Below are 21,408 nucleotides of genomic sequence, written 5' to 3'. Positions count from 1 at the left end.
ATTGTGAAAATAAAAACTAACTCTGGAAGGAAGGAAGACAGGATCAGCCTACCACAAAGCTAGAGAAAGATCTTGTCATCTTCAGGGACGCCTGATTCAGCTTCCACTATGCAATTCATTAAAATTAAACTGTTATAGCTGTGGGTCATGGAGTACCAACACCTCTCCATGACATTTTTCTCTGAGTAGAGTTTTACTCATTTACAGTCACTCTCCTTATGTCCTTCCCACCCCAGGCAGTGCTGCTTCCACCTTGACAGGGGAAAAAGCCTGAAAACTAAAGATACTTCAAATCTTCAAATTAGTGGAAATATACAAGACATTGCAAATTGGTCACAGTCCTTTCACCCTTCTCTCTCAGCAGTTTAAATTGCCTTTTACCTCCTATGAACACTGGTGCATGTAAAACTGCCACCTTCAAAACAGCATTCCTTACAAGGAGGCAATGGAAATGCCTTTCTCTCATACTATGTACCTGTAGCTGACAGAAGTCTCCAAGGGTCAACTTACATAACCATAAAAATGTCATGTTTGCCTCTCAGCTCTTGACATCACCTTTGCCATCTTTCTATCAAAATACAGCATTTTAGTATAATTCAGAGAAACTACAAGCCACTTTATTGACAAGGCAACCTACATATCAGTGTTTTAAAGAACTACTTCTCTGTCATCCTGAAGCTATTTAGACAGCAGATGAAAACCAGTTAATTTCTGTGATTCATACAGCCGGCACTGGCTCAGGATAAAAGGGAATGCTGATGCCATCACTGGGAAAAGTCACATTGTGAAAGCCTTCCCAAAGCATGACAGGCCCACAACCATCATTTCTTCTCAGAAACGGCTATGTTTTGCCCTTACAGTAGCTTCATTAGCTGATGTGTATGTGCTGAATTAGTCAGCAACTGACTGGCAGGATAAGGGAGTTGTCAACTTTCCAGTGAGGGCAGACAGACACTTCTGTAAGGACAGAGTTACTTTGTGAGTTCTGTGCATGCAGTGGTGAAGGCATCTCTGTCATCTTCATACTTCACAGCACACCATGCTGGCAGCCCCAGGTGCATGGCACAATCCTCTCCTGTCAGCCTATAGTGCTTCCCCAGTCCCAGAAACTGTTCTGCAGAGTCTGGTGTTTCCCAAACAGCTCCTGAAACTGTCTCTGGCTTGTGTTTCTCCCTGACTTCTACTTTTCTGCTGATTACATTTCATAGTGAATAAACCTGTGTAAGTGTCGCTGTCCTGTTGTAATGTCTTCACGGCATCCACAGAACATTCAAGTACAAACAGCACAGTGTAAAGGGCTGGCTTGCCCAACATTGTCTTTGAGGATTTGGAAATGTCACTCCAAAAGAGACATATAATGCAGCTGGGAAAGAGAAACCTTGCAATTGCAGTAGTTTGACACCTACTCTCCAACCCTCCCTACGCCAAACACAGGGTGGGAGATTTTAGCTACCTCCTGCTCCATATTCCAACTGGATGCATCCTTTGATGCACAAAGCTTGCATAAACAGTACAAAGAAGGATAAACATCTATTGCAGAGCATGCAATATAAAGGTAATTCATCACATGGAAGCATTGATTCATAATAAACTCAAATCTGGGTATTCATTTGACTGACTTTACATGGAAACAACTACTCTGAAACATTCTCATCAGTGCATTTGGCTTTAGAGCAAATCTTCCATTTGGACAGGCTGACACTTTTGTTTAGTTGGATGAGAAGCAATAAGCTCATCAGAACAAGCTAATGAGAGCAACATTTGCTGGTTCACATCTGAAGAACCAATCAGTACAGTTACTTGTGTTTTGGGCACAGCTGTTCCACATCTCCATTCATGCCCTCGCGTTCCATAAAGCAACTTGTTAAGAAACAGCTGACCTGAAATTCATCACAGCTGACTCCTTTTTCTAGAGAACAGAGTGAGATGATAACACAACATTTCAAACAGATGACACATTAGCCTTGAATTTTCAAAAAAGGGCCTACACTTGCTGACTCTGAGGGCCATTCAGCATGGTTAACACAAAAAGAAAATGAAGTTTACACAACAAATTAAGATCTCAGAACATCTGAATTATCAAGGCCAAACCTTTCTAAACCATGTCAGTCAACTTTCTCCCAAGAATCAGCAAGGATATGACACTGCATGATTTGAGAGATAGGATGGATTTAAAAGAGAACAATGTCCACAGTTGGCATTGATTTTAACAATAACAAGTAATAACTCTGTACAGCTTTCAGCTCTTACACGCCTTTGAAAAGGTGGGTGGGCATTTCTGAAATGTTATTGCAGATTAGTAATTAAAATCTGGAGAAACCTGAATTAGCCTTCAATATATTAGCTCAAGAACAAGAAGCACCACAACAGCCCAGAAAAGAAGATAAATGAGATAATATTAAACATGTGCTCTCACAGATTCAGAGTAAATTTGAAGTATGATCCAGTTATCTCAGCATTATGTTGCAGAAACATCTCAAAAGATAGAAGATATATATCTAACAATACCCCTCAGGACGGAGGGGAACTGACTTCTAGTATCCTGACTGAGCTCCCTGCATGGGCTAGCTGATCAGATGTAGCTAATTAAATGCCCTGGCAGAAAGCTTATCTCCATTGATGGCACTTGTAAAACTCTGACAGATCACTTGGTCCAGCATTTTGTCCCTTTGTTCACCATTTTGTGTTTAAAACCTAAAACACTAGCAATTCATTAATCAAGGCCTGACACAAAGTGGGTACAGCCTCCAGATTCATTTACTGAACTGGGAGTACCTTCAAATTAAAATGTCTGCATGACTGGTTTTTCAGAAAAAGCAGTTTTCAAGGTTCATGGTTGCTAAGCAGTATCATAGACAATAGCTTAATATGCTTGATTTTTTTCTCTATGATGCTGATGAAGAAAGAATATCTTTAATACTAAGTCCGCCAAAATTACTTCAGTATAAGAAAATGTCTAAACTACATCCAGGAACATTTGAAAAGAGTCCTTTTCAGCTGCTGTAAGATGATTATGATGACAGGCACTGTCACTGAGCTCCCTTTTACACTTGCATTTAGCTCTGAGAATGCAGAGTAGGAAAAGTGGTTCCATGACATACACAGAGTCAAATGGGAGTGACAGAATCCTCATTCATTTCACAATGATGGTGAGGAAGGTCAGTATTGATTAAATTCATGTTAGCACTTAAAATGCAACATGCAGCCTAAAATCCTGGAGGGTTCCTTCTCTCCAGTCTTGTGGCAATACACTATTAAACCATAAATTCTACGGCAGAATTGAAAGAATCCTCTAGATCCTCTTGATGAAAACTTGCTGTGACATTAACATGCCAAAGAAAGAGTTATTTCAGAGATGTTTTTGAGTCATTTCTCTTAAACAGAAAATAGAGCCAACAAGAAATAAAATCCCTTAATGAATTTCACCTTTCTCATTTCTTGCTTTGCAATATAGGTATTTTTAGTGGAATTCCAGAGGATATCAAATACTGATTTATGCTGTTATAGTTGCAAGGAATGGACTACCTAACCTAATTTAGCAACCTAGAAGTCAGGTTTCTACTTAAAAATACTTCTTTGTTCTTCTTCTTTAGTCAATAAAGCTTTCTGCAACAGGCTAGCTTTTCCAAAACAAGTATTTCAGATGGATTACACTCCTCAGATGCCAATTTCTCCTGGATGGCAGCCTGGATAAGTATTTTAATTAAAGTGTGAACAAAGTACCACTGCCATGCCACTACTCACTGGTTTATGGAGTAATCAGTACACTTGTGTGTCACTTAAAATACCTTTCTAAATGAAAAGACAGTTTACATATGTTGGGATCCTTGTAGACTAATGCCTACTCGGTGCAATCTAAGAAAAACAAGTTATTCATGATATAGGAGTTGCCTATGAACAGCTAATAAGGCAAATTACTTGTTAGATGTTTGTTTAAAAAAAAAAAAGGTTGGTTAAGCTGATTCTTAAACAGATAAAAATGTAACATTAACCAATGATAATGAGATACATGAACTTCTGAGCAACCAATTAATTGATATCATACACTCATATACCTTCTAATATGTCAGCATTGCATTGTTGCTCACCGTCATATAAGGAAAAATTGCTCCATTGTGCTATGACCTCAATGGTATCTCAAAATACTTACTGTTAAGTATGTGTGAAAAGCTATAACTCACAGAATCCATATCAGCAGCAAAATAAATCCAACATAAATAGCTCCTGATAAATTTTGAACTGACTGCACTTCAAATACATCCTTTGTATTCTGTTCGCTTGCTACTTGCCTTGACTTGAAGCTTACATTTAGAAAAGTGATCTTGTTTCTTCCTCTTTTTTGAAGTTCTGTAACTGTCTGTCTTGAATGGAATTCATCTTGACCACAACCTCAAGTGACTTCCATAAAACTGACCTCTCTTTGCAAGAGAAACTATAAACATGACTTCTGAGTTTGCGTTGGAAATAGCTCAGGAGAACAAAATATGGTGCAAAAGCCATTGAACAGCACCCAGAAATAATGAGTCCAAATGCATTTTGTCTGCAAACCAAACCTGATTCATATTTCTGCAACCCTGGCTTTCAAAGGACAACTTGAACACTAATTAAGTGTTGCCAGTAAAGCAGAGCCTAAAGAACTCAATGGATCAGAATGACCTACAGGGGATATTTATAATGAATGTCCCTGATAATCTTCAGACCTAAGACTTCCTAGGATACAAGAGTGTCACTCATTCTTAAAAAACAAAATCTCTCACCAGGTTCCTGCTCAGCACCCCCTGGAGTCAGCAGAAGTAGCTATAACAGTTTTCTACTTAAGGAAGATTATTTTCAGTAATGAATGCTTAAAAAACCCACATAATTAAAATATTATAATGTTATAAAAAGCCAATAGGAAAATTTCTGTATTATGCATTGCCTTTAACTTCTTGAATTTGCTGTAGTAAAACCATTAAAAAAAAGGGACTTTCTTGAAAAACTAGTCTATCTGTTTCTTATCCAGTAGGAGTAACAGTTAGACAATGAATTTGGAGCTGATAGGAAAAGGGCTGAAGAAAAAAAAATTATCTAAAAGAAATTACTCTCATTTATTTTGTGGGCAGTTTAGAAATAAAGCTAATTTATTGGTTAGGGATATGCGTTTTCCTAACAACAAAAAAAAAAGATTTTATTGACATTTTTCAGTTACCCTTTTTGGTGGAATTTTTAATTTTTTAATATTTTTTTGAAAGTTTTGAATTTTTTTTAAAAGATAGACTTTTTTAAAGAAAGCAGAAATTGCCTCATCCTTTTCTTTTTCTTCAAGCTCATAACTCTTTTCACAAGTTAATTTTCTGACAATGTTTTGTTGGAAAACAAATGTCGTGTTTCATTAAAAACTCAGTTTAACATTCAAGGTTGACTTAACATCTAACATTTATGTGTATTTTGCTTGGAAGTTTTGGCTTCCGTAATCCTGGTGAAGTTTGAAGAGAAACCCAAGAGAAACCGAGAAGCTGTACCTGGTCAGGCAGGGATGGGGTTTGCAAAGCTCAGTGAGCACTGAAACTTATCCAGGATGGATGAAGGATAAAAAAAAGGGTCTCTACAACCACAATAGCAGTGAAAGCCAAGGGAAGTACAAACTTACTGCTAAATTGAGTGGGTATCCTGATGAAGGATACTGAACAAGCTCAGATGCTTGATGCTTTCTTGGCTTTGGCCTTTAGTGTCAAGGTCTGCTATCCTGGTCCCTGAGCTCAGTGACAGAATTTAGGGAACGGAGGCAGACAAAGGCTGAATTAGGGATTGCTTAGGTAAAAGTGACATTCACAAGTCCATGGGCCAAGATGGGATGCATCTAAAGCTGATAAAGAAGTTGGCCAATGTTTTTTTGAAAGGCCACTGGTTAGGAACTGAAACATCTACCCAGTGTGGTTGTGAAATCGCCGTATTTTGAGATATTAAAGACTTGATTAGGCAAGTGCTGAGCAGCCACATCTAACTTTGACACTACCTGGCCTGGAGCAAGAGATTAGACTGGATAACCTCCAGAAGTCTCCTCTCAGTTCTTCTGTGCTTTTGTGATTATGCCCATTGTGTAACCCATGCATTTAAAACACCTTCAATACTGATCACTGCTACCTGCAGGAAAACAAGATTTCAAAACTTCTCCCATGCATATTGAAAAATACAGATGCATTGAAAAGTTGTAAATGTATCTAGTCCATATGAAAACCTTCAGTTATACAGAAGAGATTCACTATTTTATTGGTGTAAAGAATTGCCTCTGCTGTGGTGTCAGGACTGCTCATTGACAGTGTGTAGTCATTCCAGGCATGTCCACCAGCATGAAAAGAAAGCTGTTTTTTCAAATGCTGTAACATACAACCCCAGTATATTTCACTCCCAAATTTCATCAAAGAATGAATTTCTGTCAAAATCCCAACAGCGGACAGGTTTTGAGAGCAGAGGTAGAATTACAGTATAAGAAAAGAATCACCTAAAGCTTTCCCTGGAACAAAACAACACTTAATTTGACATTACTTATGTAGTCAATGTAATTGGGAAGGGTGACATTCTAATTGAGTATCTCATTTGAGCGCAGACAGAGAATCAACTATACAATAAATTAAGTTTGTCTCAGGTCTAATCAGTCTATTTTCCTTGCTGTTATTACTACATATTGCTAGAAGCAGAAAATGAGACAGAGAACCTAACTTTGCTTAATATCAAAGAATCAGGGAAAGAATGAAGAAGACAATATTACTGCTTTACTGAGAAACAAAGACCTCAGAAATGAGTACAAGACTATTTTTGAGGCTTATACCAGCAGTCTACACAGAGCACAAGACAGAAGTTTATTAGGAGCAGGACAGTTCTTTCAGTTTGAGGAGTCTACTCATCATAAGAAGCTCTTAGCAAGTTTTGTTTGTTAGTTGACTTGCAGATTAACACCTTTTTGAAGAAAATCTCAAAATATAGTTTAATCCCACCTAACACAGATGAAGGTTGTCAGCATTGCTGACATTTTTATACCATTTCTGCGCCATCTTTGGAAGTTTTCTTTCAGCTAAATCCCCAGTAAACGAGCAGTCATTTGCAGGAAGAGTACAACTGCTGTGGCACTTCCTGGCCAAATTTCTGTAAACAAATGTGACTTCTCAAAATTACACAGGTTACAGTGAAAACACTGATAGCTTTAAGTTTTGAGAAGAGGCACCTGTACCATTAAAACCTGAGCATCTCTCAGGAATCAACAAGACCCACAATTCAGAGTTTACACCAATGGGAAGAATACAGAAACAAAGCTGGGTGCTGTTCAATGGCTTTTGCACCATATTTTGTTCTCCTGAGCTATTTCCAGCACAGGTACAGCAACTAGGCTACTGGAATTTAACTTATTAATGCTTGAGTTTATTTTTTTAGTTACTTGCCATTTTTCTGTGCAATGCATTAACATTTCTTGTTACTCCAAAAGCAAAATTTGTTATATGAATTGCAATGAATTTTTTCTATATCCTTAGCATTTATCAGTCACTGTCCTTCCTTTCCTTCTACATCCCATTACAAATACTGACATTTCTCCTTTCCTGTATTATCCCCAGCCACTTTTTTTTGTCTTCTTCTCTTCTTCTCTTTCCTGCCTGCTTCTTTCACACAAACTCACCTACCTGCATTCCACTTAAACATTTTTTGAGCTTCCCTATATACTTACATGCATTCATTCACTCTCAAGAATCACCCTACCACATTTTCTTTATTCTTCACATAAGACAAACCTGACTTGACTTTCTTCATGTGAAAAATGAACAGTAATGCAACAGTGAGTGGAACTTCCATGCTTCAGGAACCATCTTTTCAACAATCCATAAAAAAAAAAAAAGAATACCAGGAAAATACTATTCCTCTTTTGATACTTATGTACTTTGGAGCTACTCCTGGATGGTTTTATACCTTTTCAGCTAATCAGATGACATTTTAAGAGGACACTTCATTTAAACATTGAAATAATTCATCATTCTTCATTATAACTAAAGCAAAATTATTTTCTCTTTTCTCAGCCATTGGAAGGCAAGACTTGCTGTACTACTGAATGACTGCACAAGGCAATAAGTCACTGGGTTTGTAGTTTAAGTGACAGGACATCCACTACCTGACAAGGTCGATGACTCTCTCCCTTGGAGCAGTGCTGACTGGCTCATCATTAATCATTATGATCTGGTCCCCTGGTATAAGCTTTCCTTCAGAGGGGCCGCCTGCAGACAAATGAAGAAAGAAAAAAAAGAGCACAGGTTAGCAGACCATTGTAAACACACAGATACTGTTGTTCATATACTACAAGTGTGTTTTTTCTTCAGCTAATGACATTTTTACACTATTTCTGACGTTACCAGTACTCCCTCACCAGGAAAATCTTGCAAGCTAGTGGTTTAGAAGCATCTACTGAAGTTCCTCAAGTTCTAAACCTGTATCTAACCACCTAAACTAAGGGCTTAGTTTTCTGAAGGGCCAGAAGGACCCATAAGCCGTGGACTTATGCACCCGTTAAGGTGTGATCAACCGTATTTTAATCATCCTTGATCAATGTTTGTCTGATATTTTGTAAGACCACCTTGAGAAGGATTTCTTTTCTTGTAAAAAAATGATCCTGTTTATCTACTCTTAAGAACAGGAAGTCTTTTCCCATGGTAAATATACCAGATCTTCCTGGTTGCAATACATTGTTTCCTGTCCCAGGCAAAGAACGCCAGAGAACATCTTATTCCTCTCTCCTATGAAAAATCACTCACGTATTTGAATGTCATTCACAGGTCTATCCTATGATTTTACTGTTCTAGGCACAGCAGACCTGTTTTCTTTAGTTGGAGACAGAAAGTTTTTATACTCCAGCTGCTTGAATCTCTTTTCTGCTGGATTCCTACCACTTGATGAACACGGGTACATCCAAAAGCATTGACGCTTTCCGTTAGACATGAATATTTAGCATTAGTCTGAATAGACAATCAGTCATTTATATGTCTATGTGGTTTGGATTCTGGCACTACTGAAATGCACATTGAGTGCATTGTATTTTATAAAATGCACACATTACTTTGTTTCTCAGCACATTTACATGCCCAGAAGTTGATGTAACATCACAGTTCCTATTGTAGAGATATATCCTCTCTAGTCTTTGTCTTTACACTCTGCAGTGATGATACATAAAAAACCAAATAATATTACCATTATGAAGATAAAGTCTAAAAATAAAATGCTTCAGCATCAAAACCAATTCATTGAACAACTGAGCTAATGCTGATCCTTTCCTGTTTGCTTTGAAAACTTTACTCCACTTCCATATCCCACATAAATGGATACAAATCCATGTATGAGAATGTTGTCCTGAGCTCATATTTCCTCCTATTCACTCGGAACAGAACATAGTAAACACTATTTCCAAATTTTAACATAAAACTACATTAATAATGCCAAGCTGAGAGAAATGAGCTGTCTGGATCTGGTTCAAATATTAGTTACACTGCTCACTTCATGTGAAAGCAATACAAATGTAATCAATGCACACACGTTGGTAAATGACATCAGAACTTCACAGAGTCGATTTTGCCTCTCTCTGCTCTGCTCTCTGTGGGGGTTCTGGAGAACATATTGAACAGGAGCAAAGTCAAATCCCTGCCCTTGGCTGCAATTTTACATAACAGCTGGACTTTTGAGCATAGAGAGCAGGAGCCTGTGATTTGGGAAACAGATTATCCCAGGGCTGGTTTCTTATAACTTCAAAGAGATCACAATCCTCACTAATTTTCACTGCAGGTAAGATGTTTGGGGATATCTTTTGACCTGGCTTTTAACCATATAGTTATACAGATGCATTCATTAAAGAAAAAAAATCCAGTAGTAACATCCTCTTTTTCAGAAAGAGATATTGTTTTTAGAAAACTAGCTTTCTTTGGGAAGGCGATGGTGAGAATGAAAAATATGCAAGTTTTAATCTCAGAACTCAACATACCTCTTGAAAATGCTGATTCAATGGTAATGAAGATGACAGCAAACCAATGTAAAGATAGCAGGGAGAAGACCTTCTTTCCTTGAATGAAATGGGTTAACTTTTTTAAAGCAAACAATAGTAATGGCTCTGAGCAATAACTCCAAACTGGCTTTTTGCCAATACATTTATGTGATGTTCAAAAATGAGTGCGAAGAAGGAAACCACTGGGTAAAACAAGGCTAAAAATCATATCTAGTATTTGTGATTACTTTGCCTGCCTGAATATTTCAACAGTTCTCAAATTTGTAGTTGCATTTCATCTTAGTAGCCTAAATCAAAGTTTTCTTCTGGGGTCAGTTGGGGAAAACATACCTGGTGTTACTGAGCGTACAACAACTGGCTTTTCACTACCAGCCACAAACCCAAATCCTAGCACAGGATCCCTCCTCATTTCCACTTTCCGAGGGGCTGGAGGGGTTATTTGGCAGCTCTCTATTCGAGGGTCTTCAAATGTGGCTGATTGTGTCATGTGACTGTGAAAAAAATAAAAGATGGAAAAAGGAAAAAAATCATTAAAACATGGTTTTGTGGTATCTACTTGAGCCAAGCAATTTGTGCAACGATATGAGATGAATATCTGAAACGTTCTCACTAGAGGAACTAAAGCACCAACTTAATAACTTTTTATTAGATTTTCTTATGCATTAAGTAATAATGCTGCTGGCAGGTCTCAAATAATAATCAATAGTATCAGGCTTTAAAGAGGTCTCTTTTTGACAGCATGCATTTAATCATATCCCATATATGAAAGAAAAACAACCTGATAATAAAGCCTTTGTCATCTGCGCTTGAATTTTTCACCCTTCAGTTTTTAGAAGGGGAAAATAATAGTAGTGACCAGCTCATAACATAAAACCCAACCATTATAATCTGTCAGACTTTTTAAAAAGAGAACACACATTTTTATTTGGGGATCTATCATGTTAAGCAAGTTTCTGAACTGAATCCTCTCCCTTCCTGTGGCATCCATAACAGCTCAATATTTGCTATTTGGATAAACTATCTGAAATCACTTGAAAATGTTTCAGGGCACAAACAAACAAAAAAAAAATCAAGAAAATATATTTATGTGGAATTTCTGAAAGTTTTACTTTGCTTTCTTCTACATGTTATGACAAAGCCTATTTATTGTACCTAGAAGAAAAAATTCTCATGGCTGGAGGGAAAGATCTTGAGTTTTCAAGTAGAAAATAGAAAGGATGAAACCTATCCAACATCCCATATCCATGAAATAGGTAACAGCTTAAAAGCATAAAGATACTAAATTAACATTAATAAACACTGAAACATGGCTGATGCTGTACACAGTCAGAACCAAAACATACTTTGCATTTTCCACCCAGTGGTTGGAGTCCACACTGAATCACAGCTACCAACTCCCAGTGCCAATCAGACAGACAAAGAGACCACTCCAGTGTCATACCCCAAACACCATCCATTGAACTCATGTGCTTCAGGATACCAAACCACCACTGCAGGCAACAAGCAATATCTGGTCAGCACAGTATAAAGATTTCAGGTCATGGCATCAACTCGTTGCAGTCCTGAGAGACCTCAGATAATATTTGTTTTAAGTTGCCTGGCCAAGAGTTAACTCTTTTTTTGCCTTCAAGAGACTGTAAGTCTGCAAGTGCTGAATGACTCTAGCTCATGGTAAATAGACAAATGGGGGAAGCCAAGTTCCAGCCCCATCTGCAGAGAGGGCACAGGCTCTGAGAAAGGTAACTGACCATGTGCCCAGCCTGAGAACTCTGAAATGCCCATCAGAGAGGCAGATATCCCTACAGCACTAGGCAGTATCATCCATTGGTGTCCTCATGAGTAATTAACAATATTTAAAGTCAAGTATTGGATAATTTTACATATAACATAAACTGAGAGTTAAGGGACATACTGTGCAACCAGCATTGTTGCTCTCACCACCTGTCCCTTTTCCATCTGTGAACACAACACCCTGAAGAACTCCAAACTGGCAGTCCATAAGGAGAAAGGTACTATTCAGAGATCTGTTTTCAGCATCAATGACATGCAAAAACTTCTCTGATCTTTCCCCAACAGATACACCTTGGGCATGACATCAATTTACTTTCTCTCCATGGTCTGCTTCATTACTGATACACAGAAGAGCAGCAAAATCTCAATAAACTCTCAGTGGGAGTCTATTTCTGTTACTGGATTTTTCTAGGGCTTTTCTTCAAAGAAGCTTTCTATCCCTATGACTAGATTCAGTCTGCCTAAGAGTAACATGCTGTCTTTTTATGCATATGATCAGAGGCAGCAGAAACTACTTCCTTACAAAAATAAGAGAGCAAGAGAATATCTCTGTGCTCTCTTTATATATGCATAAGGTGAGGTCAGCAAAGAAAGTACTTGTTTTTTACCAGCTAGAGCATCACATCTGATACTTCATTATCTTCCTCCTCCTGCTCCTCCAGCTTTTGTCAGTTTATTTTAGATAACATTCTATTTTCTTTTTCCAATGAACTGTTAGAAAACCTAGATAATTATACACAGACCCTTTAAGAAATCTATCTTCAAGACGTCCCACGTATCTCCTCTCCATAAATTCGTATTTGTGGTTTGTGCATCTAGATATTCAAACACTTTTTCTTTCTAATGAGACAATTTCTGAGGTGTCACTGGTGTCTAAAAAACTATCTATCTCAACTTGAGAGCTTTGTTTTGGTAGAGAAGACAAAACTCTGCATTTTTTACCTCTCTTTGACGACAGCCCCACTTTCCACAAAGTTAAGATAATCTATTTAATAATTTTTTCCTAATAGCTGTTTCCATTTTTGGGGCACTACAAGCCCAAACAGAAAGTGCCTTCTGTCCCAAAGAGAAAATACCATATTTACAAGCAATGTGAAAATACTGCTTGAGCCTTTGAAAACTACTTCCATTGTACTACTACATTGTACTTCCTCTGTCTTCTAACACTTTTGCAATCTGTTTTAAAAAGGAAAAGCCTCAAAACAGCCTCAAAAGCCCCCAACAAACAGCAGCACTTCACATAACAAATTCTAAGAGCAGGCAGAGATTTGCTTAAGAGAGCAGCCCTGCTCCTGGAAGCTCCAGCCCTTGCCTTGGCTGGTGCTGAGGATCTGCAGCAGCACAGCATCAGTTATTCAAAGCCTAAGCAAGAGGATCAGCCAGGAGCAGTCCATCATGATTCTGAGAGGCACAGCAGACACTATTGATTTTTAAGGTTATCCACCTTGGAATACATCAACTAAAAAGACTGCAGCTCACACTTCCACAGCTTGCTGCATCAGATATTCTTGTGCCATTCAGTATGTTGGGGGTGTACTTCAAGAGAGTAGCAAGATGTATAAATATGATCCCAGAAGAGATCAGATGAATGCTCAAAGCTTTTTGTGATGGTACATTGACAAACCTGCTTCCTCCTGTGGTTAGTTCATTATTGAGATGCCAGTTGTGATACCACAGTTCAGGACTAATTTGAATTTTGCATTAATTGGAGGTATTTGATCTCTGTCTCAGCTATGAAAAATATTAACTTCTGCAAATAACTATGCTACGAGTTCTAAACCAGAATCTAATAAGCTTGGACTCAAAAAAGCCACTATGGAGAACCCTACCTAGAATGTCCCTTATACTGTGCAAGATCTCAGAAGAATAACTGCAACACTACAAACTTGCTATTTGCTTCAAACATCTTAAAAAATTTATTTATATACATTTAGATACAGTTCTTACATCATAGCTAAAGATTTACTTTTCTCAAGGAAAAATGGGAGAAAAGAAAAAGCCTAAGATTTTAAATATGAACTGTTCTTTCCATGTACACAAAGTCAAGCTGTCCTTAAATTGTCTTTTCAAAGAAAGACACTTCTTTCCTCCCATTTTCAAGCTGAGATTAGTCCCTGCTTTGCAAAAGGCCATCTTCTCTGAGGCACTCATGTTGTCAGCAGTGGGAGACTGCTGCCAGATAAAGGACAAAAATTCTTTGGGAATTTCTTGAACAGAGATTTTATATACCAGACCCTTCTGAGAGATAAACTACCAGCTATGGAAAATCATAGCAGAAGTGCAATCATAAGCACTTACTCTCAAAAACCCTCTGTGGAAACTGCTCCAGCCAATATAGAAGGTAACAGGGGAAATGAGAGAGGAGGCATCTGAGCGAGCATGCACCAACACAGAGCAGAATAGAGACATTGCAGGGTGGCATAAAATTCATGCACACACTTGCCCCCAAAAGGGCCTACAGTGAGCAAAGGAGGAAGAAAATTAGGAAAGACAAACACCCTGTGGAGCACTGATCAGCTGCATCAGGCAGCTAGCACCTGCAAACACAATTCAGAAGCTCAGGACATTATGAGGAGCCTAATTTAACATTTGCATATCCAAATTCATGCTTGGCTTAGTCAGAGGTGTAGTTTAAGATTGACACTTTGAATCTTCACATAATTAGCTTCAAAGTTATTAACTTGGTAATATTTTCCATGGAAACCTTCCTAGCATTGTCCTTATGTAAATTACAGGCTGAATAATCCAAGAAATATATAAACAAAGACTGCAATCCAGAGCTTGATTTAATAATGCTTAATAGTAATTAAAAGCAAAGTGTCTGAGTACGATGCTTTTTAGCCTTTGCATTTTGATATGTCATTCCCTGACATGTCAGAAGGTTTTTTTGACAAAAAATGGAGTTTTCATTTCCACAGAAAAATGCTTAGAGCTTTAACTCTTCTAAGAAACTGAAAACTATGGTATGAACCAGCAATCCTAATATGATAAACATTATTTTAGAAATAAGTAACAACCAGAACAACTTTATCTCCATTCTGCAAAGACTTCCAAAAAGAAAGCAGAGAAAGCAATACCTCAAACTGAGTTGAATACAGCTGCACACCCACAAACTCTAAAACAACTGTAATCAATCAGCTGTTGCATCATATTTGGACAGGGTGGAGACATGCTGCTTAACACCAGCTTGCAATTTGGGGGTGTTTAATCCTTTGCTTTTAAATAGTTACGGTATTTCTGCTATACAGATCGATTTACCTAAAAAATAGACTCTTTTTCACTTGAGACACAGCAGGTGTAAACTTGGTCAATGACAGAGAAGAGTCTGTGGAAATGTCAAATCACTCAGAGACTAATGAGTGGAAGTGGGCAAGGAGGATGGAGATAAGGACTTTTTACCAAAGGTTGAATTCAGAAATAACAAAACCACTTCAAATTGTTGAGCACCATTAAAATCCTGTCTCATTAATTTGGAGGAGGTGGAGGATCTGCTTTGTTGATTGCAGTTGTCATTTTCAACAAGATCTGTGCAAGTTAAGGACACTGAACAAACTTTCATTTGCAATTATCTGAGTCCCTGCCATGAGTCTCTGCCCATCCTGCCCCAAAATAACCTCTTGATATTCTATGAACTCTGTGATACTCAGAGTCTTGGGCTCTGCACTCAAAATTTCCTGGGAGTGGGAAAAGCTATTGTAGCAAGGAAGGAACAAGGAAGTAGATTTAATTCTCATTCAATCACTGTTCTTCAGGAATTAGCACTAAGTGAAATGGCTTGAGACTTGAGACAGATTCATGGAAACTGATAACATGAGCGTATTCTGTATTTTCCTGCTTGATAATTTGGAAAGACTACCAAAATAACAATGACAGTTAAAAGAGAACTGTCATAGAGATGAAGAAATATGCAAACCCTCCAGAAAATGAAAAACTCATCTTCGTTAATTTAGCTTAACTAGTAGCTAAATATGAAAAATAATTTCCTTCCTTCCTTTCTTCCTGGAACCTCTCAGTATATCCCAAGTTAATTTATTTTCTCTAAGCAATCCCCCAAGAATTATTAAGAACTAGGACACAAGTGTCAAAACCATGCATCAACTGCCTTTTACTTGAAAATGATATTTCAAGAAAAAAGTGCACAAGTAGTTATTACATTGCTCAGTAGAACTGCTGCTCCTACAGAGAATCTGGTGCCTTGACAAACTCTTTTTTGCTCCATTTTGCAGGAAACCAGAAAATCACTCAAAGCGCTAGAATTTTTTTAGAGATATTCAACAGACAAAAATTTTCTTTTCGGTGTTTAAAAAAGAGTCAACTTTTAACACTTCAAAAAAACATTTCCTCTATTTTTACTGGATTTTTTGTGCAGGTGTATATACCAAGAATTCAGTATCACAGCCACAAAATGCAACTGGGGCTATTTATCAGATGTTTTTGTTTCTTTCTAGGACTACTTTTTTTTGGCCCCAGTGTCAAATTTTTTTTTTTTAAAGCTTCTTCAACAGTTAAATCCTCCAAAGTCAGGTCATTTTATAACACCCTAGAAAATGTTTGGCATATGCCATCTGGATGAACATATGGTAAAAATGTAATTAGAAAGAAAAAGGTTTGCTGGTTTCAGAAGAAGTGGGTGACAGCTTTTTTGATAAAATTGGATATAGGGAAATCTGACACGTAAAAAAATTTCAAAATCCACTCTTCCACTGTTGGGCATGATCTGCAATCTAAAGCAAGGCAAAGTCAACCAAAATTGCACTGAATAAAACTGACATGAATACAAATTCAGAGAGCTACAAAGATTTATGCTCAACTTTAGTCAGGCATTGGGGAAAACACACTGAAAATATAATTCACAATGACAATTAGGACTCATGTTATTACATGTGTAAAATGTGAATACTTCTGCATTCTGCCTTATTCTATATAGGAATGTCATATATAGGGAAGAAAAAAACCCAAACTTCTATAGTTGAATCCCACAAAGACATGGAAATAAGCCTCAAGCCCCAGCTGCCAACTAGCAGTTGCTTGCTTTGAGTATTGTATCTACAGATTGCTAGAGAAATTATCTTTTTAAATTATTCTTCTCTCAGGGTAGCCACAAACATATCAAAGGCTCTGTTCATGATGAAGGTTGGATTTCCTGCCTTTTGTATTAGGACAGGACTTTACAGGCACATGCCAAATAGCAGAAATTGCACAGAAACATCTCAGTGAAAATTGGTGGAGAAAGGACCACCCAAATGCTGGAACTGCCTCCCCTGGAAGCTGAGCATGATGCCAGCCTCTGACTCACTGCCCAAAATGCACAGCCAACAGGGGTGTGCCATGACAACTAAGTCTGAACTGCAGCCATGGACATGTGGCAGTAATGCACATGGACAGCCCACCCCCTAACATGCAGTTATGCTCCTGCACACTGCTGAATGGCACCCTGCACTCAGTTTCTGTCCCAGCAAACTTCTCCCCCCTGGGGGACACCAGGTTCAGCAGAAATACTCTTGGTTTCCAAGCCTGTCATTGACAGAGATCCAGGGGCCCATTCTTGAGCAGGTTTTCACAGCTAAAGGAAGCTCACAAAATTCTCATATGTACAAGACTGGACGGATGAAGCTATGGATGAACTGCCTTCCACAAGAAATTCCAGGGCAAGCCCTGGGCTGGAGCTGTGCAGACACAGGGTAATCCAAAATGTGGGAGAGAGCAAGCCAGCAGAAATGGCAAATGGCAAACATTGGCTGGTTTAACCACCAATTGGTCCTTGCCTTTTCCTGGAAAAAAGATTTGCAGATTTACAATGCCACAAAATCACTGGTATTTCCTTCCTGAAAGAAGCTTTTTCACAGGTCAACTCTTTCATAAGCAGCAAGGGCAGCAGTATAGCACAGGGAGGCAGGATATTTGACCACTTGCCTGGCCCAGCTCCTTCAAGAAGGAAACTGTGCAAGATGTTTCTGCTAGAAATCAGAATTACTGGCTTTCCTGCACAGCAGGAATTTCTTACAAAGTTAGGATTTGAAGTATACCCAGGTTTTATCCCGAGATAAAGCATTTTTCTTAAAGTGATCTTAGCTACTCTGTTTAGAAAAGTGAACTACTTTAAGGCCCTTAAGGATGATCTGAAATGTAGCTTTTCATTATCCTCTGCACATGCATCAATAAACCCTGTTGCAACTACAGACATAGAAAAGGAAAAAAAAATACCCAACCTGCAAATACACAATAAATCCATTTGGGCTGAAAGTGTCCTCTGGAAAACAGAACAAACAACTCCTATTCATCCTGCTTTGGAGATTTCACACTAACCCCATCAAGAGCAATCTGTCAGCCCTGCCTGGCCCAAGTCTGCAACCAAAAGCACAGACCTGTGCTAAGGGCTGCCAGCATTTCCCATCCAGCAAGTAAAAGGAGCTGCCATCTCCAACTCAACATGGACAATTTGTCCAACTGAAATGTTATAAAAAGAACAAGGGAGGAGAAGCAGCATAGAAATTGCTTTTAAGGTGCTGATTAGATTAGGAAAGCTACTAACTAAAAAAAATCTCATCTGGTGCAATGCTGGAAGCTTGCTCCAACAATCACACGTCACTCTCTGTGAATACTGAGTGTGGGTAACCTGATGACAGGGTAAGAAGTTGGAATGCAAATTTCATGTGCCCATTGTAACCCCCTGGCAGAGCTGGGCTTGGCATGACCAAATAGATGAAACACTGAAGCCCCTGCTTTGACTGTTCTGTACCTGCCTAACTCCTGGGAACTCAGTGCTGTTATGAGCATGTGGAGATAAGCAATTACAGAAGAAGCAAAACCCATTTGTTAATCCTTTGAACTTAATCTTCCTCATTCCTTCAGCAACTGAATGGAGGAGCAGGTTACAGAAAGGGCTTTGAATAATCTACTCATTTCCTTCCTTTCCAGTTACAGTGGAGGGCTCTTGAACAATACGAGGCCTTCTGATGGCACCGTGTCACTCCAGCATTCAGCCAACTGCCTCTTGGGCAAAGTGCAACCTTTCTCAGGGAACGCTGAACATTAGCTGCCAGTGTCAAAACAGGTGAAACACCAGCATATGGGTGAGTTGATAAACAGTGGGTACTCAGTACTGCACCTGCTTAGTTTATCGACAACCAAGTATTTAAATGCTCATGTATGATATAAACCCTGAGTTTACCTCACTCTGGCCAGTACAGCTCTCTGCACTCAGAAGCAGACTGTGCCTGTTCTGTATGTTCACTTTAGGAAAGGGCAACACAACAACCCAGTTAAAAACATTGAGTTTGTCCAAGTTCAGAGTAACACAGAGGAGCAGCCTATACATCAGTACAACCAGCTGTCTCCAGTTTCCCTTGATGGGTATGAATTCTCTTCACTGGAAATTCCAGCACAGGAAATATCACGAAGTTACTTTTATAAAGATGTCCAACTCCTGAACTGATAAAATGACTTCAAGGAAAACCTTTCATTCTCCAGCTTCGAGACAGAAAGGGATCTGCAAGCAACCAAGGGGAATAGAATGAATTTAAAAGATTTTCATAATAGCTCACAAAAGTCCCAAATTCAAACCTTCATGATCTGTAACAAAGTCTTCACAATTAGTCTTCAAAGCAAATCTCCTAGTCCTGTAATTCTGGAGAAGGCCTTCAGGACAGAGAGGAAACAAAGAAACCAACTCTTCCTTTCTCCTTTCTTTCAACAACTACAAATAGAAAGAATTACTCTTCTTGACTGCTGATTTGGGAGCATGCCATTATGACTCCTCAGCAAATGCAAAATGAAAAAGAGAACTTAATTGAAATAAGTTAGAATGACAGATTGCACTGATGGGATGTGAGGCTGCCAGATAGAGCTGTCATGCAAAAATTAAGCATAGGATATTAAGGGAGAAAAAAATTAGGTGTGTTTGATCTTTGGATTTTTTTCCTGATACATTACTCTCTATACTTCAGCACAAATGGCTGAATTATTTTTCTGGACTTACTTTTACATTCCAAAGTAAGCAGCTAACCTTTCTAAGTGAGAACACTTCTAGTAACCCTAGGCTATTTCATATATCTTAGAAATAGGGGTGCTGCAGATCATAGTGCAGCTTCATTATATCAAAGAAGCCTTTGCTAAAGCCTGTAAGTAATTTCTATTTACCTACTTACCTATGCAAGAAGCTGCCCACTTCCAATCCATTGTGTTTAATAGTATCTATGTAAATATTATTCAAGACACTATGTGTGGTAACAATGCACAGGAATCATTACCTCCTTCAATTTGTAACTGCCAGCAAGCTTCCTCAAGTGGTGAAGGAGAAATAAAGTAATATACAACATTTCAAAACAGGTGCATTGGAGTTAAACTGGAGTGACAGCTGCTTTAGGGAAGCCTATCAGATAGAAACCCCTTACTTACAGGTGAAGAAAAAGGTCAAACAAAAGTGTCGTGTACAGTAACCTTGACACAAAAAAATAAATTACGATGGAAGTTGCAGCCAGGCTGATCAGCACATCAGCTCTCCCTGTTTATCTCAAGAAGTCCCAATTCTCTGTAAACAGTGAAAGCTCTCAGTAATGCAAGCAGTTAATTCCAAACTATGACAATCTTCACTTTGGAGTTCAGAACAATTCTACAGATGGTTTTCTTTCTGTTTAAGCCACAGACATGTCACTCTCCTCTGAAATCTAGAGCTGATAAACTCTGCAAAGCCCCATCTCATGAAAAACATTATAATAAAGGCCTTCAAGGTTTCTTAACTGAGAAAGTACATAAAGCACTTTGGAATGTTGGGGTTTTTTTAAGGAAAAACAACACTAGTGCAATTCTGACATTAAATACAATGATGAAAAAATGACTTTAAAGGCTTGGACTTTCAGAAAAACAAATACAATTAAAACAAAATCTTGGTCATTGATACTGCACGCCTGCAGTACACATTTTCAGCCTGGAAACTGTCATGTCTCTTTTTGTACATAGACAGATCAGACTGACAGAACAGGCCAAACTTGAAGAAAATAAGCCATAACTAACATTCTGAAATATATTAATTTCTTCCTTATCTTCTGAAACTTAAGAGCAAGGATAGATCTGAGCCATTGGCAGTAAAGGTATATCACTTTATCTTGTAAGTGTAGATCTGCTTAGGATTGGGCTGATCTGGGGTTCAGGACTATATGGAAAGAGTGGCAGTTGGCAGCCATACAAAACCAAGGTTTTTGGTTTGGGTTTTTTTTTTTTTTTTTTTTTTTTTTTAGCAAAACCACCACAAAACTAAAATAAGTGCTGAACTAGACACTTATTTAAATATCATTCTTGTATGATCTGATTATCTAGCTGTAGCCAAATTTAGACCAATACTATCCCCTATGAAGCTTAGTCCACGCCATAAGGATAAAATCAATTTTGTAGGAAACATTCCAGTGATGAAGTTCACAATTTTCTATGTAAATTACTTCCACTACAGAGGGCATTCTATAAAAGAGTGTTTTTCTAGTTAGATAACACTTCCTGGCCCAAAACCCCTTAATTTGCACAGAGCATTATTAAACCACAGTGGCCTGCAAAACACAGGGTAGAATTTAAACTGCATGGCCCAGCACATGGGAAGAAAAAAAAAAAAAAAAGTG

At 38.3% G+C, this 21,408-nt stretch overlaps 1 protein-coding gene across 1 annotated transcript in view; it reads right to left on the bottom strand.

Annotated features, from left to right (window-relative positions):
* FRMPD4 (FERM and PDZ domain containing 4) overlaps window positions 1-21,408 on the bottom strand; it is a 292,708-nt gene that overhangs the window by 54,020 nt on the left and 217,280 nt on the right. The window contains exons 3-4 of the mRNA XM_059466925.1: window positions 10,340-10,500; window positions 8,135-8,237 (exon numbers count right to left, since the gene is read on the bottom strand). Coding sequence (XP_059322908.1) covers window positions 8,135-8,237; window positions 10,340-10,500 — 264 coding nt within the window. The remainder of the gene's footprint in view (window positions 1-8,134; window positions 8,238-10,339; window positions 10,501-21,408) is intronic.

Source organism: Ammospiza nelsoni, chromosome 2 (assembly GCF_027579445.1).
Source record: "Ammospiza nelsoni isolate bAmmNel1 chromosome 2, bAmmNel1.pri, whole genome shotgun sequence".
Lineage (NCBI taxonomy): Eukaryota > Metazoa > Chordata > Aves > Passeriformes > Passerellidae > Ammospiza > Ammospiza nelsoni.
Note: the sequence above shows the minus strand (reverse complement) of the source record. Positions and strands in the feature narration are given on the sequence as shown.